This window comes from Aplidium turbinatum, chromosome 16 (genome assembly GCF_918807975.1).
Source record: "Aplidium turbinatum chromosome 16, kaAplTurb1.1, whole genome shotgun sequence".
NCBI lineage: Eukaryota > Metazoa > Chordata > Ascidiacea > Aplousobranchia > Polyclinidae > Aplidium > Aplidium turbinatum.
The window spans coordinates 14,519,453-14,544,322 of NC_137487.1; the positions used below are offsets into that span (position 1 = coordinate 14,519,453).

At 36.8% G+C, this 24,870-nt stretch overlaps 1 protein-coding gene across 1 annotated transcript in view; it reads right to left on the reverse strand.

Annotated features, from left to right (window-relative positions):
- The window catches only part of LOC145785248 (complement C3-like), a 55,627-nt gene that overhangs the window by 8,367 nt on the left and 22,390 nt on the right, over window positions 1-24,870 (reverse strand). Inside the window, exons 25-35 of the mRNA XM_082596931.1 lie at window positions 23,413-23,579; window positions 22,901-23,039; window positions 21,055-21,127; window positions 19,032-19,168; window positions 17,774-17,858; window positions 14,581-14,734; window positions 14,240-14,481; window positions 10,982-11,169; window positions 9,211-9,356; window positions 8,573-8,744; window positions 7,880-8,037 (exon numbers count right to left, since the gene is read on the reverse strand). Of these exons, the coding sequence (XP_082453057.1) occupies window positions 7,880-8,037; window positions 8,573-8,744; window positions 9,211-9,356; window positions 10,982-11,169; window positions 14,240-14,481; window positions 14,581-14,734; window positions 17,774-17,858; window positions 19,032-19,168; window positions 21,055-21,127; window positions 22,901-23,039; window positions 23,413-23,579 (1,661 nt within the window). The remainder of the gene's footprint in view (window positions 1-7,879; window positions 8,038-8,572; window positions 8,745-9,210; window positions 9,357-10,981; window positions 11,170-14,239; window positions 14,482-14,580; window positions 14,735-17,773; window positions 17,859-19,031; window positions 19,169-21,054; window positions 21,128-22,900; window positions 23,040-23,412; window positions 23,580-24,870) is intronic.

Sequence of the window (24,870 nt, forward strand, 5' to 3'; positions counted from 1 at the left end):
CGGCAAGCCATTATTTCGTTTCAAAGACAAAACACAATGTTTAAGAAAAACATTAAAAGTAATATACCAAGACATTTTGTTGATAGGCCTAATGTTTGTTCGTAAAAATTCATGTAGCCTAACACCCTCCAATTGTTACAGCCAGTGCAAAGCAGAATGTCTCATCTCATCTGTTGAGTCCGAATGTACTCTTCAACTTTTTTTCTTTTTGTGGACACTTCAGAACTACATTGTTACATAATAGTGCCAAAATAGATTGTTGCATAATATAATACCAAAAGTGGCAAAAGCGAAAATAGGTTTAACTTAGAAAAAGAAGAACGTCTAATAGTGTAGGCATATTTGTAATTTCCTGTTTTCTTTTTTGTTAAAAGCAAAAACTCACTTGTTTTTGAAAGAAAACACGATAAGCTTAAAAAAAAATAGGGTGGCATTTTTTCTGAACATTTTTGGGGCACGAAATCCAAGATGGCGTCCAAAATGGGGCACAACAATAATTATGCAATATTTTCGCAAGTATATAGGCTACAATTACAAATAAAATATCTGAATATATGTTTTCTGAGACAGGAAATCTAATGGAATCATCGAATTTAGGTTACAATGCCAAATTTTAAAATTTTATTCAAAATACCCCCCGCCTACCCGAAACGTATGCTAAGCTACCTTGTACCTACGTAATTTTGTAATTTGACACCAAGGACTGTATTAACTTAAATGCATGCATTTTTCACAAAGAATACGCAACTAGAAAGCCAATGAACTGATCTAAATACAATGAAACTTGAATTAGGGCGGAATTCAGAAACCAGACTTAAGGGCGGCTTAAGTCTGTCTGGACAAAAGTCGGCGTTAAGCGTCGATTTTGTGATTCAGAAAGCAGACTTACGCTTTAGCAAGGCTTATACTCGGCTTAAAAGCCAAAAGATATAAGCCACCTGCGGAGGTGGTTTAAGCCTCTGTTGAAGGAAAAAGTGTTTGGTTAATACTGGAGGTATTGAAAGTAGGAAGTTTGTCACAGCATTTTTTTTTAAAATAGACAGTCTGGTGCAAAGGCCACGAGACTTTTTTGATAGTTTTTAATGTGAAACAGGTGTGCCTGTTATCTTAACCAGGTTGCAGACAGAGTTTCGGTCTGACAGTTGGCTTTATTGTTGAATGACCATACTTCTTTCAGACGCTGACAATAGTAGCTTACTAATGTTATTGCTGGTGGTGTAAATTTTGAAATGCCTATTTTGTGTTGTTGAATAACCAGACGCTGACACGCAGTTTAGTAATACTGCTTGTAACATCACTTTTGCAAACATACAATTGTAATTGGTCATACTTTTTCCTTTGTCTGCAATGCCAGAAAAAAAACAAGTCTATTAACTATCTTACATTTGACAGTTTTCAGACTCAAGGGAGTCTATGCGCCCTTTTAGTCATAAACTGGCGACAGTATTTCTAGAATTGTATTATTTTTAACTTTCAAGGCATCAAAAATAACTTGAGTTATCTGATTCTTTCAAATTGATGAATTATTGCAAACGAAAGCCATGTGCATATTGGCATAACGTTGTTTCAGTGCGTAATGAGTATTACTTGCGTGTGAATGAACTTTTTGTGCCAGATCTGTTGCGTCATGGATTACTTGATATCTACGTTAACGAATCACTTACTGATGCGACTACAACGTTTCTATTTCAACGTCACAAAACAGGACTTTTTTCTAGTTGTAGGTTTAAATAGCACAACATTGCATTATTTGTTGATTCAGCATGACTATAGCTCAGCTATACGCAAACATTTCTTTGCGTCAGTTTTATACGTTAATAGATAGAATTACTTAGCAGTTTCAAAATATCGCATCTATTAAATGAGCTATTGAAAAGAACTTTGATCGTACTGCAATTTCAGACGCCATATATAACTATTGCTAAGATATAAACTGTTGCTTTAAATTCAGTGGGCAACTTGATTAGCGAGTTTACTGTGTATTTAGATAAACATAGTTTATACAAATTCCCGTAACCTTTTGAAATAAATTGCATTATCATTTCTTATTTCAATAAAAATGCCAAGAGGATTTATTTATAACGATTCTGAACGCCAACTGCTTACTGACCTCATCAAAGAGTGGAAAATAAATAAAAAACTAATAAAAAGCCTTTCCAAAAGTTATCAAGCGTGGAATGATTTAACTAAACTTTTTAACGCGAACAGCTCCAATGAAAGGACCACAGATCAGCTGAAAAAGCTAGGGTTAGTTAATCCTTCTGAAACATGGCGTTGTTGACACAGGTTTTGGTTTGATACTTAGGTCACAGTATATTATTGCATAATATTGCATATAAATGAGTATTCCTTGCTTGTGAATGAACTTTTTGTGCCAGATCTGTTGCGTCATGGATTCTACTTGGCATCTACGTTAGTTAACGAACGACTTGCTGATGCAACTATAACGTATTTCAACATCACAAAAAAGGGCTTTTTTCTAGTTGTGAGTTTAAAGCACAACATTGCATTATTTTTTGATTCAGCATGAACGTAGCGCAGCGAAACAGCCTTCAGTTTTACGCTTCATTACCTCAACTGAAAATTTACTATAGCAATTTCTCTTTCGCGCGAAAAAAGAGAGGCTTAGCAAGGTCTTATATAAGTCGCGCGTAAGTCGAGATTCTGCATGGCAAATAAGTTTCTCGTACAAATAAGCTTCCTATATAAGACCGACTTAAGCGTAAGTCATTGTTATGCGTAAGTCAGACTTATATAGGCCAGGCTTATACGAGAAGCTTATTTGCGATGCAGAAACTCGACTTACGCGCGACTTATATAAGACCGTATTAAGCCTCTTTGTTTTCGCGCGAAAGAGAAATTGCTATAGCAACTCTTTGGTTGAGGTAATGAAGCGTGAAACTGAAGGCTGTAAAGCTGAGCTACATTCCTGCTGAACCACCAAATAAGGCAATGTTGTGCTTTAAACTCACAACTAGAAAAAAGCACTTTTTTATGATGTTGAAATACGTTATAGTTGCATCAGTAAGTCGTTCGTTAACGTAGATGCCAAGTAATCTATGAAACAACAGATCTAGCACAAAAAGTTCATTCACAAGCAAGGAATATAATACTCATTTAACAATGAAACAACGTAAAACAACGTTATGCCAATATGCAAATGGCTTTCGTTTACAATAATTCATAAATTTGAAAGAATCAGGTTACTCAAGTTATTTTTGATGCCTAAATAGGAAAGTTTTGACTTTGCTTGCACAATCATGGCCAGGATTGACACATGATGCGCGGATTTTTGACAAAGGAGAAATTGATGGAATTCTATTGGGTGACAATGGGTATGCACCGAGAAATACGCGCTACAATTCTGCAAACAGAACTTTGACTAACCCCGGCCAAGTTGCCTTCGCTTCTCTGGAAATGGCCAGTTGCAAAAATCGAAGGCTTATCAATAGCTGCAGTATGGGCGGTATTGCATGCAATCGGGCTGTCAACGTTTCGTCATTTTTAAACAATTCAAAGAGTTCCATAGTTGCAGTTTTGCTAAGACGGAAACGTTGACAAAACTGCTTGTCGTTAAGTTGATTAAAAGGATTTGCATGATTGCGAACAGGCCTTTCAATGTGAATATTTGCATACTCTTCATCGAAGAGTTGTCAAAAAGCAATGGTTTGCAAATTTGTGAGAAAACGAAAATACAATTATATGCAATAATATACTGTGACCTAAGTATCAAACCAAAACCTGTGTCAATAACGCCATGTTTCAGATGAACTAACTAAACCTAACTTTTTCAGCTGATCTGTGCCCAGACAGCAAGATTCGTCATTTTAACATTGATTCAACGCCTGCAGACGTTGAATCAATGTAAATATAACGGGTTTTGCTCTCTGGGTGGTCCTTTCAGTAGAGCTGTTCGCGTTAAAAACTTTAGTTAAATCATTCCTCGCTTGATTATCTTGGAAAAGCTTTTTTATCATTTTTTTATTTATTTTCCACCACTGGAAAGTCTTTGATGAGGTCAATAAGCAGTTGGCGTTCAGAATCGTTGTAATTAAATCCTCTTGGTATTTTTATTGAAATAAGAAATGATAATGCAATTTACATTAAAGGGTTACAGGAATTTGTATAAACTATGTTTATCTAAAAGCGCAGTAAACTCGCTCATCAAGTTGCTCACTGAATTTAGTAGTTCATATCTTAGCGATAGTTAACTGACGCGAAGAAGTGCTTGCGTATAGCTGAGCTATATTCATGCTAAATCAACAAACAATGCAATGTTGTGCTATTTAAACCTACAACTAGAAAAAAGTCGTTTTTTGTGACGTTGAAATAGAAACGTTGTAGTTGCATCAGTAAGTCGTTCGTTAACGTAGATGCCAAGTAATCCATGACACAACAGATCTGGCACAAAAATTTCCCTCACAATCAAGTAATACTCATTACGCACTGAAACAACGTTAAGACAACGTTATGCCAATACGCACATGGTTTTCGTTTGTAATAATTCATCAATTTGAAAGAATCAGATAACTCAGGTTATTTTTGATGCCTTGAAAGTTAAAAATAGTACAATTGTAGGAATACTGTTGCCAGTTTATGACTAAAAGGGCGGGCGCATAGACTCCCTTTGGTCTGAAAACTGTCAAATGTAAGATAGTTAATAGACTTGTTTTTTCCTGGCATTGCAGACAAAGGAAAAAGTATGACCAATCACAATTGTATGTTTGCAAAAGTGATGCTACAAGCAGTATTACTAAACTGCGTGTCAGCGTCTGGTTATTCAACAACACAAAATAGGCATTTCAAAATTTACACCACCAGCAATAACACTAGTAACCTACCATTGTCAGCGTCTGAAAGCAGTCTAGTTATTCAACAATCAAGCCAACTGTCAGACCGAAACTCTGCCAGTCTGCAACCAAGCTAAGATAACAGGCACACCTGCTTCACATTAAAAACTATCAAAAAAGTCTCGTGGCCTTTGCACCAGACGGTCTATTTTTAAAAAAAATGCTGTAACAAACCTCCTACTTTCAATACTTCCAGTATTAGCCAAACACTTTTTCCTTCAACAGAGGCTTAAACCACCTTCGCAGGTGGCTTATATCCTTCGGCTTTTAAGCCGAGTATAAGCCTTGCTAAAGCGTAAGTCTGCTTTCTGAATCACAAAATCGACGCAACGCAGAATTTTGTCCAGACAGACTTAAGCCGCCTTAAGTCTGGTTTCTGAATTCCGCCCTTAATGTTCGATCCTTTAAGTCGTATTACACGCGAAAGATGTAACAAGTCTTAGGCCTTCTGATTAAATGGCAGTTATCGTTAACCAACATCTACGAAATTTATAATATTTATTGAATGTCAAAGAAAGCAATTCATCTTCAAATTTTCAGTCTTCATTTATCACTGGTTGGATAGTTTTGTTTTTACAACTGAGACCACAGCCACAGACTTCTGTACATGAAATATTGTTCTTGTGGCAGCTGCACCTTCCTTCGCCTTCCACGTTTACACCCGCACTTTATGAGTTGCAATACTGCTTTAGGAGCTGGTGGATTTTAAACAACGATCTGGCGTGAAGTGACGAACCTGCATCAAACGTCCAACCAAATGCAGTTGGTGCTGGAAGGCAGGGATGGGCTTTGCTAGCTTTTCTCCAAATCATGCATACACAATGAGCCCGACGAATGTACAAATCTAGTGAACCAGAAGTTGGTGGGAGGTTTTCTCCTTCGGCTGCACGATTGGAGAAGAGGAACCGATGGAAGTCATTCACTTTCGTGTAGATTTTGGATCGATACAAAATACAGACAAAGTGTTCCAACTGCGAGCATACATCAGCAGGAAGATCAGTGTCATTCCCGAGTATTGCTAGTGAATCCAAGATCTCATCATCACAAGACATAAATGCCTTGAAGCATAAGTGGTTCTGCCAGCAAATCTCCCAGTCATATCGGAACCAGTCAGAGCATGAAAACCTAGAAGTGCAGAAGCACGCTTTGGTCCCAAGTTGTTGTATTATTGTATATGTTTCGCACACAAATGTCCCTCTTCAATCTGCCCTTTCCCGTAAGGAAAGTTGTAGACCCGGGTAAGTGTGGATACAACATGTAGATGAGCAACAACAAGATGTCTGTGTCTAGGGAACTGACAACCAGTTTTGTTTCATTGGGAACAGTTAGAGCGTGCAGAACAATCAAAGTGTCTGCCTCTTCTTGGCTGTGAGTCAGGAGCGAGTCTGGAATATTGACATCGCCGTTGGTTTGTATTTCCGATGTCACCAGTAGTTTTTTCAGTCAGTTGTGGGAGCTCTTGCTGTGATGTACGCTACAACCTTTTCAGCTAAATACTCGGTCAGTTCTCCTTTGGTGCGGATATCTGAGAGAAAGTCCTTCAGGGAAATATTCTGGATTAAAGTGTTGTCTTTCACGTGGTAATATGTTGACTTTCCCTTGGTCCTCTTTGTCCGCATCTGTTGCTTGAGTGATGTTTCTATGTACCGGTCAAGCACTAACCTGATCTCGTCATGCTATGTAGCCTACCCATGTTACAAATTATCTGAAGAAAGGCTTCGGCAAAGTCTTGGCATGTTTTCATTTTTTCCGTTTTGGTAACTGCGTTTACTATAGCCATCCCATCAATGATGATCACTCGGTAAGTTGTCAGTTCATCTGGTGGGTCCACAGTGGTATATTCAACTGCTGTTTCTGTCATCTTTAAGGGTACTTGGAATGAATGGTTATCGGACAGCTGAGTAACAGTTGCCTCATTCCTATCAACTTGTACCTGTTGTCTGTTACTACCGGTACCCAGCTTCTTAAGATGACGGAGTATTGATGCCTTATCATATGCCAGCAGGAGGGATCCATCTGAAGCAAACAGTGATCGAGGCACCACACCAAACTCATACTTTCCGATGCATTCCTTGAGGTCCAGCTCCGGTGGACTTCTTGATTTTATAATGACCGCTGCAACAGTCCTCGCTTTTCTGTAATTTTGAGTACCTTGTCTCCCATGCTGATTTTTGCAATTGCATTGACACTTTTGAATGTAGACAGTTTCTTCCTGGTCATTTTGTCCCACACCGAAAGTTTTCCTTCTACAAGACGTTCAGTGACGAAACTTTCGAAAATCTGTTGCCCAATCTCATCACGCTGAAGGATGTCGTTGGTAGCAGTTTCATTCATAACTGCTTTAGTGAATCAGTTCTGTTGAGTCTTGAGGACATAGCAGAGCTATGCCGAGAATAAAAGATAGTATGTATTGTATAATAGTTTCTTTGTGTATCATATGTGATCATTAAACACTCTGGCTACTCGCAGTCTGCTTGCTTCACAGATCATCGCCAGAAACTATTTCTACATAAAAAAAAGCAACAACTATGAGTTCTTCAACTTATTAAAAATCTTTAACAGGCTGTTTCGCCCTTTACTCCAATATCACTTCTTTGTTATTTTTATCCAGCAGCCTGAGTAAACCTGTAAAAACCGTTATACAGTACAAGCTTGGGTTGGGTTCTCTCTGGTACTGTCATTCATCTATGACGTCACAACTTATAAAAAACAGCTGATTAAAAGGATTCAATGAACCTGCAGTATATGCGTCACAAAGTAACTTTGTTACAAAGTATTTACGTCATAAAGAACTTTTGTATATTTTTTACTGTAGTGTAAATGAATGGGGCCAAACTTTCATTTTGGCCATTTAGATAGGGGATTTCAGGTCATTAGAGTGCACAGAAAAAATGCCACCCTAATTTTTTTTCATCTTTATAGTATCATCTGACAAAATCAAGAATGTTTTTGCTTTTAACAAAAAAAATACACGAAACCTTTTTTCATGACAAATGTGCCCACATTATAATCCTATTTTGACTTGTTACTTCAAGTTTGATTTTCATAGAAACATGATCTTCCCGGTTCGCTTTGATAGCATCAGCATTAAGAAGGGTAATTCGATGAGCGATTGTGAAATGGCAAGGAATTTCGTTGACCACAGTTCGGTAAGTGCATCGATAGGATAGCAATCCCTCTCCTTGGCCTGAGAATAGTCGCATTTAAAACTGTTAACGAGATATAACCTACTAGAGACTGTCAATAATTACAAAATTAAATAAAATTTTAATATTTAAACTACTATAACGTAATGCATATATTAACTGAGCAACAAAGTAAGCAACGATCATGCTGCTAAAAGCGAAACTCAACCTATTGCATCATTATAACATAGTTCTCAATCATTAACATGTGCTTTGAAAACATGCTTACAAATGCATGCCAAAACCTGGCATGTTTGATATAAATTTAGCCTTTTAACAAAGTAAAGAAAATGAAACATTTATTTATCGACAAGGGTTTGCATGTCGTCTTGCAATGTATTATTTTCACTACTCATTTTACAATGTTATCGTTATTGATGTAATGCTTACTTTAAAAACTAGATCAGTATGGCTTTATTTAGGCTATACTGCCAAAGTCAGGTGGGACGTTTTAATGGCAATGATACTATATCGTTCGATTTGAGCGTTAAGTTTGAATCGTTTTCTTTAAAATTTGATTGATGCAGTCGTTTGTACCTGTTGCCACAGCTTTAATGTCTTGGCCAGAGTTTATTACGTTTTTAGGCACTTCAATTTCTTGTCGTTCACCAAGATTATCATCATCTATTCTCAAAATAGGAGGAGGACTATTCCATTGTGGGGAAACAGAGAGTTGAATGGTGAAGCGACTTTGTTCTACAGGAATATCCTGAAAAAAAGTTGACATTTTATATTATCTGCTTGTACTGTGCTAAAACTATTCCGACAGCATACTCATTATATTACTTTACGAAAATAAAAATTATATAGAGTACATCATCCATATACAGGAAATGCAATCTATATTATACTAAATATAGTTATGCTACTATACTCACCAAAACATCTTAACAGCCTGTTTCACCCTTATTGCGATTATTAGAAGGTTCTTTCGAATAAGAACATTCGCACATCACATCAAGCACTTTTTTGTGGTAAGTTATAGATAGATTTAAATTGATTGATCGAGACACTGTCAGTGCACGTCACACAAGAGACGACATGCTTTTTCTTTCCACTTTTGGTTGTTAAGTTTGGGTTTAAGTATATTGATAGATTTATTGTCGAATATAATCTATATACAGTACAACATCCATATTATGATACAATGAAAAGTGTTTGTCGATTTGACTTACCAGATCTTTAATCCACGTTTCGTAAGTAGCAAGTGCCTGGAGACCGATTACAGTGTCTTGTGTGGAAAAGAAAGCTCCTCCGGAGTTGCGCTGACTCACGAGCCATAGAACTGTTTTGCGAGTTGTGTCCAAGCTGGATTGTGACACTGCATATTTAGTGACAAATAGTTCACTGTAAATGAGGAATTTGAGTATAAGGTGGACAACAAACTTCTCTAGCACTGCTTAGCGTTCATAGGCAACTGTAGCAATTTTTACTTGTGCAATTGTGCATTTTGATGGCAACGACTTTGTCTTGTTTTCAGTCTCTTGCGCTTGAATCACATGGCGGATGGGTCGCGCAAGCTCAGTATTACAAGTCATATATGCCAGTAATGTGTAGTGATGCGTGAAGTACCGGAACATATAATTTCCTATTACCATTATGTACCAATTTATTTTGACCAATTTATTTTCTTTCATATGTCGTAGTATGGAGTCGAATGAAAATAGATGTAACACTTGACTTTTCCAAGAAAAACAACATTATTTCCATACCTTTCTACAGCCAAAGATTGTGTATCATTACCGATAGTAGGATTTGACAAAGCTTCAACACAGCCGAGACAACCACACTTGTCATTATTGTGCTCAAATTTTATTCTCTAATGTCTGCTTACAAGTCTGCTAAAAATTATTTAGTCTCTAATGTCTGCTTACAATATTCTACAACAACTTGCTATTGGTAAAGAACGTTGCAAACTTAGATCATTTTGAAAAGTCACGTATGATTTATCAATTTTTGCTGAATATCTTGTCAATTGGGCAAGTTTTTACTTACATAAAAATCTAAAAAGACTAACTTTTTAATTCAAAAAAATTGACTTTAATGACCACACAAAAATTTGACTGAGTGAACTATTGTTTCTTGTGTTTTGTATTTGAAAGAAGATTGCATCAACAACAAAAAATCAGAAAAAAAGTAAAAACATATCAGTCTATTCTGAAGGCTATATAAGCAGGCAACTACAACTTCACAATAAACATCACGCTCACCAAGAAGAAAATTTTTAAGGTGACATGATACAATGTTTCACATTTTCGGCATTTAATTTTCAGTTATTGGCCAGATGTTTGCGAAGAATCAAAAACGCTTTTGTACAGAAGCAGACAGGGAACAAACAATTGTCAAAGTATCAGCTTTTTTCAGCATTTAAAAGAAAACATTTGCACTGGACGTGGCAATTACATAAAATTGATTTTATTGAGTTAAAATTGAAAAATTGACTTAACGATAAAAACAGACTTTTTAATGACCTATCAAATTAAGTTTTTGAAACTTACTCTTTGTGCCCAGAACTCTTACTTAAAATCATCCGTAATAACTTATTAAAACAAATTGGCTTCATTAACTTTACTTCTCCTACATGTCAGATTTGTATAATCAACTTTTGTTGGTGGCTTTAGAGGTAGCCTGAGAAAGCTGACGATATACGGTAGCCTATAATTCGTTGTGAAAGGCTTGTAACTAAAACCGGAGATAATTCTTCAGTTACGACATGAAAATTACATAATTTTTATTAATTTGCTATATTTTTTCCAGTGAAAGCAAAATCTAGTTTTTTTTCCTGTTCATCTTTAATACTATGCTGTCGAGCTTTCAAAAAGTGTTAGCACTGATTTAATTCCTAGTAATGAGCTATGTTTCTATTAATTATTATATATACGATCGAAATATTGACACAGTTGAAAATAAACTGTAATTTACTGCAAAAACAAAACTACGTTTTACCTGGATTTTGAGCTTTAGCCATCGCTATTTGAGCAAGAAGAGCATAAGCCGTTGTTTCTACATCGACTGCTTGTGGCCTCTTCCTATTGTACCAATACGCATGTATATCAGTGCCAGAAACTTTTTGGCCAGAAAGACGCCCATTCCAATGCAAATGTCCATTTTCAACAACACTTAAATGTAGCAGTCTGTAAAAAGATGTCAACCCACACAATATCAAACTATTAATTTTTTTCCTCAACAAACAAACACGCAAGGTACAGTAGTTGAATTACACTCAGAAATTATTTTCAAGTTCAACAAAAAAGATGTCCCTCCAGCAAATAATTGCTTGTTGAGCTTAGGGTTGTGCTGCTTTATTTGGAACGCCTCGTGAATTTTAGTTTCAAACTCTGATTGACAGTTGCGAATTATTTTGACCCGAACATGACATACATAGGTATGTCCAGTCTAGGGTGCCACAGGCGCCCCTCAAAAATTAAAATTGCGTCCAATACACCTGAACTTTTTTTTGTATGTGACACTTGGTAAAAAAAGCATATGTGAGAAATTTCAATAAGTTTTGATAAAATTTGGACGTGCAGATTAAGTTTAAAGTTTTTAAAGGTAAATTTTCACAATTTCGATAGTAAAATCCTCTCTAAATCATCAAAACTCAGACATTACTTCTCAGTTACGAAATATTTGAACTTCGAACACTTTCTGGTGAACTTACTCACTAATTTACAATCGTACAGACCATGTGTCAATTGTATATGTTCAACAATTTATGAAAAATGCCTAAAAATATGAGGCTTCATGCATTAGACAATTCTTCCCGCTTGCTGGCAAGCAGATCAATTTCCTCGTGCGATTTTGATGTATGAAAACAACCTGATGCGCTATCAGAAAGAGTTTGAAAATTGCTTTTAAAGCGTTGAAATATGGAAATGTTGGGTCCACTGCTGCTTTCTATTTTGAGTTCTTCCCAAACATGCGTCAGTATTATCTCCCCAATATGATGCCTGCATGCTGCCCAAAGTAGGTCTTTTCCAAGATGATCTTGTGTTTGGATACAGGCCGCAGTTTTGTGGCCGTATTGCTACTTGTGGTGTCAAACACCATTGCAGCAAGACATGCAGTACAGTTCTAATTGTTTAACAATTCCATGCTTGCATTGGCTATTTGCTTTCCTTTTGGATCGGATGTTTGTGCAGGCAAATAAGGAACACCAAGCAGTTTTGAGCCTCCAATACCTGATAGTAATATCGGAAGCTTATCAACTTGCTTATTAGGGTTTGTTAGTGACTCCATCATTTTACCATCCCAATGAATGGTTCCAACTTCAGGAGGTATCCAACCTTTTTTAACCGCTTCAGAAATATTGAAAATCGTTTCAACTCTATACCTTTGAGCCGTCATGTGGTTTAAGTTTACGCGAATAGTTTCACCAGAACAACTCTTGATTAACGAGTGTAGTGTTGCAGATAATGCAGTTGGTGTTATTCTGTTTAGTATATAAACTTGTGGCCACTAAACCAGGTGATCGTAAAATGTCGTGTGGTACAAATATTGCGGTACCGGTTTTTACAACTCGACGGTGACTCCTTTTACTTCCTGTGGATGTAGAAGGCTCGGCAGTGTTAACTGCAATCACTTCATCACTGGTATCATCGCTAGAAGAAAGTGAAATGTTACTTTTGCTGCTGGATTCAGCCTCTTGACGTTTTATTTCTTTTTTTTCCTTTGCACTTCTGCTTCTTTTCTAGAATGTTTTCGTTTTAACATCTTACGCAAAGCATTGTCTCTCCCTGCCATTGACGCCTCTCTGGTAGTTTGCATGCTCCACAAAAATTCTTTATCTTCCTCAATTGACATCTTCTTCATTACATCGCGAGGCCAGAAAGGAAAGGTCAATTGAATTTCTTTTTAAATTCCTTAATCCTTTTCGATTGCTTTCCATCACTCCTATGGAAGTATTCCATCTGAATTTTGAAGATAAGACTCATTTCATCTCGAAAAGATTGAATTTTTTTGAGCCATTTTTTTTGGATGAATTGTTGGAATATTAGCTTTGTAGTAAAACGTTAAGATGTCCTTCACTGTCTCGTTTGCTGCATCTACTGATATTTGGATTTTCCTTTTCGTGGGATTTTGAGATTCAAGCTCCTGCTTAAAGGCAAGAAAGCTTAAAATCACTTGATGATAAGTTGGCAGTTTACTTCCCTTGATTTTCTGATCATCTTTCGCTGGAATAGTAGAAAGAAGATACTGTTTCTCAGCATTCTGAGACTGGCTGTTCATTATTGTAATACTAACCAGACCGATTTGTAAAAGCACTACCGTATCAATTATCATTAGTAGAATAACCTAAAAAACAATACAACCATAGGTTTTACAACATTATTAGCCTTTCCTGCAAGAAGCGAAGGTAACATAACCCTTTCTTACAGTAGGCTACCTGCCTTATCTTTGCTGTCTGCTATATTCTCCCAGATTAAGTCACAACTTGCATGGGTTTAATACTAAGCTTTCCTGGGCGCTGCAATACTGATTCAACAGAAGAAGAAATACTAAAGCCATTATTCCAAGACCCTGAGTGAGGTCAAGCCAGCTATGTTGATTCAATGTTGCAAGATGGTGAATCAATGTAACAGGCGCGGAGCTGTCATGCTTGACCTCAATTGAGATCTTGACATACTGGCACTGGTCTCCTAACCTAATTCTTGAATTTATCTTGTTTCAATGTTGAGAAAAAGATGAGAAATAGCAAAAAAAACTGATGTTCAAACTAGGGAAATCCCCTAATTTTACTGTATTTCAGTTTAGACTTTCGTTTTCAATCTGCACATCCAATTTTTGTCCAATCTCAATCAAACTTTGCAAAGTGCCTTAATATGTGAAATGTCACACCAGAAAAAAAGTTCAGGTGATTTCGGCCACATGAGGGCGCCTGTGGCACCCTAATGTCCACAAGACACTTGGTTACAAGAGCAACCGAACACCTAAATTTAACAGACATCAACAAACACAGTGTAATTAAAGACCACATTTATGACTGCAGTATTTGTTCCAACATCAAATTTACATTAGATTCATTCAAAATAATTCAAAACTGTCGATCAGAGTTTGAAACTAAAATTCACGAGGCGCTCCAAATAAAGCAGCACAACGCTAAGCTCAACTCAACAAACAATTATTTGCTGGGGGGGCATCTTTTTTGTTGAATTTGTATTAGATTAGTTTGTTTTATGTTGCTTAGTGGTATTTTCAAGTTACCTGTTAAAGATACGTCGAGCTGTATCTGTGTTGGGTTCATGCAAAGCCAAAGTGTATGAAAGAAGAGCCAAGGCATAAGGTCTTGTAAAAGTTTGATGATTCATGTTGTTTTTCAAGAACGTGACAGCGTTTTCAACGGCAGCATGAACTTTTTGATTTAGATCAGAGCCACACCGGCTCTGTGTCTCCAAGAGAGAAATAGCCACATATGCAGTGAGTGTGAATTTTCCACCCACAGCTCCCTGAGTGAAATAAAGCAAATGTTTATGACTAAAACAATAAACAAATTGATTTCGCGTTTGAATTTTTTTAAGATTTCCATTTAAAGATATGCTACTTACGTGCATTTCTCTGTGGATAGGTTTTCTCAATTCCTTGAAGTGGAAATCTGGTGCTTGTTGTGAAAGAAGCCATTCCAACGATAAGCAAATTGGCATCAAATCATCAATGTGTTCACTTGCTTTTATAAATACTTTATCCACAAACGCATTCAGCCTAAATAAAATAAAAAATTGGCAGCTGTTTCTGCTTTAAATATAGCATGACGTCCGCGTGTTCTCGTATTTTTTCAAGTTTCAGCGGTATTTGTCCAGGGCTGTGTAGGCGCCGGAGGCATTTTGGCGTCTGGAGAGGGAGTTTTTAAAAAAAAAGGCCGACTCCTTGATAAAAACTCCTTGATAAACGATAAAACTTTTACAATAGATTGAGCTTCGCTTTTAGCAGCACTGTGGTAATAGCGAATCGTCATAGCATATGACTAAGGAACTGTGTTCCGAAAGCTAGTGCAATTCGCCATCACCACAGTGAACTTGCAGCAGGCTAAAACTGGTCGTTAATATCTACATTGTGAAAGAAAACTTTTGTTTGCGATCTCTTTTTAAAATTTTTACCAGAAAATAGAAGCGTTTGTTTTTGCTAGCTTTTGTTATAGTCACAATTTCAATCCCAAAGTGAAACTAAATTTAAAAAAATTTGGTAACGCTGAAGTCGGAATCGTATATTTTTCCCCGACTCCATAGCAGAGGTGCACAGTAGCCGGCGTTTTGGAGTATTTAGGAGCCAGAGACTCGGGTTCCGGCCGGAGTCGGAGTGGAGCCGGAATCTGAAATTCTTGGCATACGGAGGAGCCGGTGTAGCAGTCCAAGAGTTACTACATGCCAAAAGTTACAAGAGTTGCCAAATATTTCATTTAAATTTTATTTAATTTTGTTTTAAAAAATAATTAAATTTTTAACCTCTCAAAAGGTCATATTAATAATTATAAGTATTTTGTAATGTTAACTGAAAAGCTTGCATTAGTTTGAGAGCAATGAATTCATTACACTTAGTTAAAACAATTTTCGCTTTTCTATCGATTGTGAAAACGCCGGGCACCGCTGGTAACTTTTGGACTGACAGGAACTTCCAGGCTGCAACGCCGCAGAAGCAGTCCAAAAGTTACTGCTATTGTAAGTGGGTATGCTTTTTCGAAATTCTTTTGGGAAAACTTGTAAATGGACTGAAACTTCACTTGGTCAATAGATTAAACCCTCTGCAAGTATGCGAAAGATGAATCCTAAGGATAAATATTCTCGCCACTAAACCATTATTCTTGACTTTAAGTTTCGTGCCACGTGTTTTCGATGGGAGTCCAACGGAAATTGATTGGAATCTCAAAGTGTTCAACACTTTCGTAAAAGCTAAAGCCTTATCCCCGCGTGTGAGACTGTGATAGCCTACTCACTGAAGGTTGATGACGTTTTGACTACCGGTTGGCCTACATGTAGCGCAAGTTACTTTATATTTCTTCAAAACGGTAGTTATGAAAAACCAGACCAAAAATAGGCTCAGTGCTTCATTCACTAGAAAACTTTGGTTTTAACTTTCATGAAATAAGCTATATAAAATATAGTCAAAGACTATGTTCGTCAACTACAACTCAAGACCAACGATTAACAAGTCAGCCTTCAAATGCAAACTTTGCACGATATATTAAGGCCTGTAGCTTATTAAATGCCACCGATTCACGTATAGCCACGATTTAAACTTTGAAATGTTTGGAGCGATGACCAATTAAATTATTTGTTTCAACAGCGCCATATAGCCTACAACGAGTCAATAAAACACTCATAACACTACATTGTGAATCGTTGGTTTCATTATAACACAATCAGGATGACAGCAAAAGACTATAGGCTAAGTGGTCATCTGGTCAATCACCTCCCCATGCAAATTTATTTGCCAACGCACGTAAGGCACGGACACAACTTCAAATTGTATAATACAAATAAATCAGGTTAAAATGATAGCCTACGTAAATTGTTAGGCTACAAATTAAAATTTCATTCCAAAACAGCAACAATTTCTGGTACAAAACTCATCTTTTAACTTTCATCTTATTTTCGCTTCATTCCCAATTACGTTTCTGCTGTAAATCATGTTGTTAAGATGCAATGGTGGATAAGTCTTCAAGTTCAACATGTTTCCAATGTTGAAATCATTTATACAAATCTGCTGCAAGCGTCAAATCTGAAAACCCTGTTTTAATAACTTCTGGACTGGCAGTAACTTTCAGACCGCGTATACGCGGTCCAGAAGTTACGGTAACTTTCAGACCGCAGTAACTCCTGGACCGTTACACCGGATTGGAGCCAGAGTCTGATTTTTGGTCAGTTGATACTTTTAGCACACAAAGATTTACGCTTTTCGCCGCACAGTGGTTATTTTTGTGTACTTTCAAATTAAACGTGAGAAAAGGTAGCTAAAAAGGCGATCTTCCTCAAATAGGCAATGTACCTTATAATCAGAAGCAATCACCAAGAAAACATATAGTTTTGTTTAAGTCTAAACCTTAAAATCCTTTGGCTAAGCTAATTCACAACGGTATTTCAAATAAAAAAAGTTATGTTGCAGAACCGTGGTTTTCGTCTATTAGGACTCGTCAGTACAACTAAGCGAAACGAAAATAAACATTTTATCTTCGATAAAAATTTGTTTAGCAGCTGGAGTGGATTTAGAGTAGCAGACTTTGGACTCGGAGTGGAGCAAGAGTCCACAACACCAGAGCTCCACATCAGCCCTGAATTTTATCACAGTAAGCTGATGAAGTAGTCAAAAACTCGCTTCTTTTTGGTAGACACTTTATGAATTCAAGGTGAGGTTTAATTCCAAAAACTTTAATGTGCTGCTGGTTTTATTTCTTCTTTGTGTGAATTGGTGAGGAAAGGATTAATATTGTACTCGCATTGCAAATATTATGCAAAAACAGAAATACACACAGGTTAAAAAAAATTGTGGCAATGGTGGATCAGAAGAAATAAAATACAGTCCTGAATGCTGTAGTTATTTAGAAATGTTTATCAGGTCCTGATAAAGTAGTCTACATTACATTTTGCTTAAGCCTTTCGTTTTATATTTCAGCTACAAACTAAGGCGTAACTTCTTTCTGTGAGATTCTTGCATCGTGGTTGTTTATAACACATTTTTTCAATGAGTACTGATCTTGAACCTACTTTACAAAGGCAAAGATATTTATATAGGCATTGTTACACTTACCAGGTACTAGGCTGAGATTTTGGAAAAACAGCAAACGCCCTTCCTTGGACCTTAGATGATCTGTAAAGCAGTTCTTGCGCGTAGCCTGAAAAATACTCTGCTTTAGGGTGCAAAAATCACATCCTTTTAGTCAGTGGCGGCTCGTGCCATGGGGTTGCAGGGCTGCAGCCCCACCTGACAGAAAGAGAAGAGGGAAAATATCTTTTCCTCTGTGTTTGTCCGACCCGGTTACTTTTTTCACTTAAAAATTGCGGATCGAAATTTAAAATATTAAAAGTTTTGTTTGGCAACACCGATTATGAGCAAACTTCTTTGCAGCCCGAGATTCTGGATTTCAAGCGCTCTGATTGGCTAAAAATTATCCTTGAAGCTCCACCTCTTTTGGTATTTTACAGCAATTTTTGAATCTCTTGGGGTTGCATGGAAAACAGCCCCACCTAACCGAATAACTTTACAGACTTTTTAAAGTTAGTTTTTATTTCGCAGAGTAGCGATGAGTCATGAATGTAGAAGTGTTAGCTGTAGAGTTAGGGTATTCAACAGGTTGTAGGAAGTGCTAGGGCATCTCAAAATCACCTGCACCTTGTATGCAACGGCTAGGCTAGTCAAGATTAAGCTCAATACTAGTAAAGTTTGTCTCCAAAGCAATACTAAGCAAGTTTTTGCAGTTAGTTTTTTTTTTAAATACAGCTTAGGAATACATCAACTTTTCAACAAAGTTTGAATGCATTTTTCAAAATTTAGGGTAAAAACATGCTCAGAACGCACCAAATTTAATGCGATTTTACAAATTTTTCTGGGGGAGACCCCTAGACCCCCGCGAAATCGTTTGCAGCCCCACTGCTCACAAACAGCACCAGCCACCACTGGTTTTAGTAATAGGCCAAGCGGAAAGACTGCAATGTTTGGCCAAGCCCCAAACACAGTATATAGCCTAATTAGTATTTATCAGGGTTTCAGACACTGCATCGTTTAATATTTTTGAAACGTTTCTTAATACTTTGCAAACATTTTTAGCAAGTAAAACCAAAAAACATGTCAAGCCAATACAAAATTGTATCGTTATCAATCATTAACTTAGAAGTTTTTTTTATTCCTGTATTACTGTTTTAGTGTTTTAGTAAAATCACGAAAAATGATTGACTAATAAGTCGATAAATAAAAAACTAAACAAGAACAATTGTCTCATCGCCAATGTACTCTAATCTTTCTACTGCATAATGAGGCAAGCTGAAAGATCACGCTATGATTTCTTCACCTTGACGTATTCTTTCAACCGATTGGTTGAATTTTCGAGAGCCTGTTTGCATGGCACCACTGGATACGAGGTACTCGTGTGTGTAGACGTTTGGACCGGAAAAAAGCATATTTTGTTCCCCGCATCCATGAGGCTTTCTTTACATAAAATATATAAACTTGTTAGGTTTGTATGCCTCTATACATAGGCTACTACTATAGGTATGTACCTCTAATTTAAATTATTTTAAGCATTTTACAATAAATACGCTTGACATAATTAACCACAGGAAAATAAGCGCTAATACGTGCAGTTTTACTATAATTTAACTAATACGTGCAGTTGTACTGAGGAAATATTGAAATCAGTAGGCCTATTCATCGCACTACTCAGAGTTTTAGGAACACTTGATTGCGACAAAAATCGCAGTTTTAGTGTTTTGCCACACACTGTAAAATTGCTACTTAAGATCATCTTCTTACGTTTGAAAAGGCTATTGATGCCAGAGATAGGAAGTGCTTCGTTTAGCGTCATGAAAGACAGAAGAACAACCAACGCAATCTTTACCATAAAAAATGCTTGGTGAAAAGGCAACTAAAGTCCAACAAGATCTCTATTTAGCATTCGTAGAATTCAAAAATTGCCTTCGACAAAGTTCTTTATGAGCAGCTTTTTGAGATGCTAAGCAACAATAACATTGATGACAAGGACTTGCACATAAGTAAGAACGTGACTGCAGACAGTGCACACCGTTTCGGCCTTCCGGCCTCCTCAGTGCAGTAGGTACACTGGTATGGCTATGGAGATATATACCTCCACATGACATATTCTCATTTGTGGTACCTAAGTTCCAAAAATGGTAGGCTACTACTGCCAACCTTGCCAAAGTGCTCAAACTGCAAGCAGTGAGCTTTACATAATGCATAGCAAGGTGCCTCCAGTAAAATGCTCAATTACTTATCAACAACATGCTGCAGTCCTCCTACCGGAAGATCTGTCAAGATGGTTCAGATTTCAACATGAGATCAGACAAAGCTGTGTAACGTCACCAGATCTGTTTAGCTTGTGTGTTGAGATCATTCTCAGAGAAATACAAGGCATTGATGAGGGACTTTTAGTGAACGGCATCTTATTGAACAATACTTGAAATGAGGACAACACTGCGCTTATAGGGACATCCCTGAAGGATCTACAACCACTATTGAAAACTTCAGACACCAATGCAATATGTGAAATTCAAATTAATGACAAAAAATGCATGGCTATCTCCAAACACAATCCTGAACACTATTTCGCGCTTCACTAAGGAGACAGCACATTTGAGCAAGTGTCTTTTTTCAACTACCCTGATTCTCTTATAACAGCTGAAGCACGATGCAAGAAAGAAATACGAAGAAGAGTAGATTTAGCTCCTGTATAGGTATTTTTAATAGACTACGATCTATTTTATTTGGCAGCAAGTTTTTTGGCAGCGGTTTATTCTCCGGTATGGTTGTGAGACAAGAATCTTCACGCAGAAGCTAGACGTATCATTGAAGCAGCTGAAATGTGGTTTTACAGAATGCTTCAGATTTCATATGCGGTATAGCCTACTGATCATATCACAAATGCAGAAGTTTTAAACCGTGCACATCAAGCTAAGGAACTATTCAACAACATAACTCAAAGACATGGTTAATTTCTCGGCCACCTCACCAGGAAAGAAGAGTTCAAACATCTCTGTCTAAGTTGTCACTTTCTCCGGAGACCTACATGTGGCAGACAACGAATAGGCCTATCATGTATATCAAATTTTCAAAGAAATCAACTAATAGCAAACCAAAAACAAAGCGGGAAATGCACGACATAGAAAACGCCAAAAAAATATACGAAATGAGCATCCAGTTCTTCAAAAGCGCATCGGCTATGATGTCAACATAAACAAGTGCAGTTTAAATGCTGCTTCACCCTTTTGCAGAGGCGTTGAGAAATAACTTACATTTTACTGGTACGTTTCAAAAATCTAAAATTTGCGCATTAGTTTTAATATTATGGCAGAAATTACCGGAAAATTTTATCCAAACTTTTTGGTTTTTCAGTAATCGGATCTACTTCAATGCTTGGACCCAGAAAGTCAGCTGTAAATTAAAGAAACTAAATGTTAAACCTAACCGCTTAATAATAGCTTGTCTTCAGCCTAAATTCAAACACAATTGGATCAAATTTTGTTGAAAACAGTATTTTTAACAGCTTAAGAAATCCGCAAGTCTTTTACCAGTTTATCATACATCTTTCTATGAATATCCTGCAAACAAAACTTACATCAAAATGCAATACCTTTCGTCATGTAAAATCGTACTGCATGATATCTAACCCTCTGTCTACCTCGTGGGGTCCAATGAACCCCAAAACAAATTTCGCTATGCGATTTCTCAGGACATATAGCAGATGCGATATTGATATACCTTGACTTTTCACAGCTTTGCTTGATCTTTAGGACAATATAATGATTATAATTATTGATCTCCAGCAAAAGTTGGTAGCATAGAAAAAAAAATAACAGCATCTTGTACTGTGGGGTCCAACGGACCCGAAGCCTGCTGCATTCGAAGTAATCTTGTATTACAACAACACTAAAAGAGGAGTTGACACTATTGACAGAATTTTTAGGAAATACACTTCCAAAACAATGACGAGAAGATAGCCGATAGCTTTATTTTTCAATATGATCGATGTCACTGCTACCAATGCTTTTGTGATATGGCATCAATTGCAAAGCGAAAATAGCAACACAACCTTGACGCATACATGCATGAAAGAGAAGAAAATTTTAGATCGAACTAGGAAAAGAGCTTGTTGGATTACCGGCTTCGACTTCAATATCAACAAGACATCTAAATCCGCAACAAAATAAAAGAAACAGCTGCTGAAGATCAAACGCCAAAATCAAATAAGGTTAGATGCTATCTTTGTGAAAGACACAAAGACCAAAAATGTAGACAATTCTGTACTACTTGCAAACTCAACGTTTGCCAAGAACATTCGCAATTCATTTGCAATGAATGCGATAATATATAAACTCACAATATATCTTGTGAACTAATATGAAGGCCTATATGCGTTTTTTAGCCAAATCTCTTAATAGTTTGACCATTGCTCAAGAATAGACCGATTCCGTATCAGTTTGGTTTGTGCATGGGCTACTGCATGACTTCTTTGTTAAATTTCGAGTATTTTTGGTTTTTCTACAGTGTTTATAAGTTATGATTTTTGTAGTCTATTACGTCCTTTCTATTGAGCTTTAATTTCATCATCGGAGCTGATTTTTTTTTTTGTCCAAAACAAGCACTTTGCAATTTGGGGTCCAATGGACCCCAACGGTAAAACTTGCATATTTTTTTTTCGGTAGACAGAGGGCTAAAACTAAATGAACTCAAAAACTGTACATACATTTTAAACTTTGTATAATTTTTCTACTTTTCTCGTTTACTGGCTTGCTGTATGGTGTATCACAATTGTGTCTGTTGCTATCTTTTGCTTCTGTGATTAGTTCATGACAAAAATAGAGAATAATATGACAAAAATTATGTTGATATATTCGGTGTCAGTGGATTTTCTGATATTTTTGTTGTGCAGTAGGCTGCTGTTAAAGCTTTATCACAACCGTTATTTGATAGAACCCTTGAAACAAATAACAATACTATTCTTAAGGTTCTCAAGCTAATTGCACAAAGACTTGACACTTTTAAGCAGACCAGAAATCCCAAGCTTCCATTAGCTTATGAACTTTATCATTACCAAAAATTAAGTTTATATCAGTCTCCAATCTAACGTGGACATTTAGCTTACAATTCATGACGTATAGCTTGTCATTGAAAACTATGTTCATCACGTTAGTATGTCTATCTTACAATAAGCGTATATCCAACATTGCCGGGTGTTTGCCACAATGTTTTCTGGAAATGCAAGATGTATGTCAAAGACTTGTTTTCCTGTAGGCGCCAGATCTATTGCAAATGACTCTGATGAATCTTTTATTTCTCCCGATTCCTGTTCAATATGTACCGTTAAAAATTTTTATTTGAATTAGCCAAGAAAAAAAATCATATTTTAATATTGATGCTACAGCAGGCTATTGATACAATTTTTAAATTAGCATTCTGCATTTATCGATTCTAGTAAAATAGTTTTCAATTTTTCAACTACAATACGATGATTTCAACAGAAAGCCTGAAAAAACAAAATTTACGAAATTTTGTTAAAACAAAATGAAAAATTTTGTCAGAACAAAATGAAATGGGCCTCGTTAAAGCAATCAATATTCTCAAAGGGTTTGTTTCAGAGAAATCATTCTGTATAGGTTGATGATTCAGTTTCAAAACATTTTTTTTGTGTTAATTTTGTTGCAATTAGGAGGGCTTACCTCAATGAGAATTTCCTTTCGTACATCGTCAAAAATATCACCGTTTTCAACAGACCTTAGTCTCAGAAAAATTGGAAATGTTCCTGTTTTCAGCGGAATAATTGTCAAATACGCCGGTGATGAGCTTTCATTTTTAGCTTGAATACGTTGTAATACTTTCCAATTCCCTGCCATTGAAAGCACAAGAGTTGTGAGTATTGAAGTGATAACCAAGTGTTGAAGCTCAAATAAAAATGATACACCTGTGTTGGGATGAACATTCGTTTTTAGATAACAAAATTTTCCTTATTCAATGTATAAAATATCACTTTCATGTGCAATTTTCTTACCATTGCACATTTCAACGCTGATACAATTTGTCAATGCATTGAGTGTACATAATGTGTAATATATTATTACAATGCGCAATTCTGATGTGTTGCCAGGCCTTATTTACCTGTTATACTATGTACAAGAAAGCAAACTATTTTTCGAAGTTATTTGTATTTAATAATGCAAACGTGGGAAAGTGTATTAAAGGGATACTAAAGGAAAAACCTGACTTGGCGATTTTCCACGTTCTTTGTGTTTAACATGCTACTATGAAACGATTTTCAATAAAATTTTGCCCCATTGCAGTCTGATCAGCATTCCACGCGTGCTTTTGTCAGAGCTTTCAAAACCAGAATGGGCGTGAGCAGTGCCGGTCATCGGGGTGTGCAAACCGTGCGATCGCACAGGGCCCGCAATTTACTCAGAAAATGCAGTAATTTTGTTATTTCCATTGGAAAAATTCAACAAAGGAATTAGCAACAAGAAAACATAGAGACTCAACGAGTGCAAACTATTTTGTTCCCTGAACATTTTGTACCCTGAAAAGATCGAGAAAAAAAACAACAGAGCCGAAGTCGTTGATCGGAATTGCCGCAAACATTTCAAATTTCTCTCGATTTTTTCAGGGAACGAAATAGGTCGAAATTTAATTTTGTTACACGATTTCAGGGTACGAAATCGGGGTACGAATTTTTCAGGAGATGAAATAGGTTGCATCCAGACTCAACATAGAGACATAGCTTCATTTTCAAAAAATGCCAAAGAAAGCATGATCTTTCCTTTTGCTATGCCACCGGACAGCACCATTTTACAGTAATATTCATACCCAAATTTTTGTTGAACATGCTCTCAGAATACCCCAAATTCAAAGTAAGCTTTCAAAATTTTTTGGGGGAGAACCCCCAGACCTCCCGGCACTTGGTGTCGCCTTCAACGATCACGTCGCCACCACTCCCCTCCCAAAATACCTAGCTACGCTACTGAATTGGATCATTGTCATTGGGGCCCGCAAAGCGTATTCCACACAGGGCCCGAAATGCCTTAAGACCGGCACTGGGCGTGAGCAGCGAAGCGTGCGACTGTACAGTTTACGTCACTATAGACTAGCAATCAGCTGATCGCGCAAAAGTTGTTACTGCGGGCGAT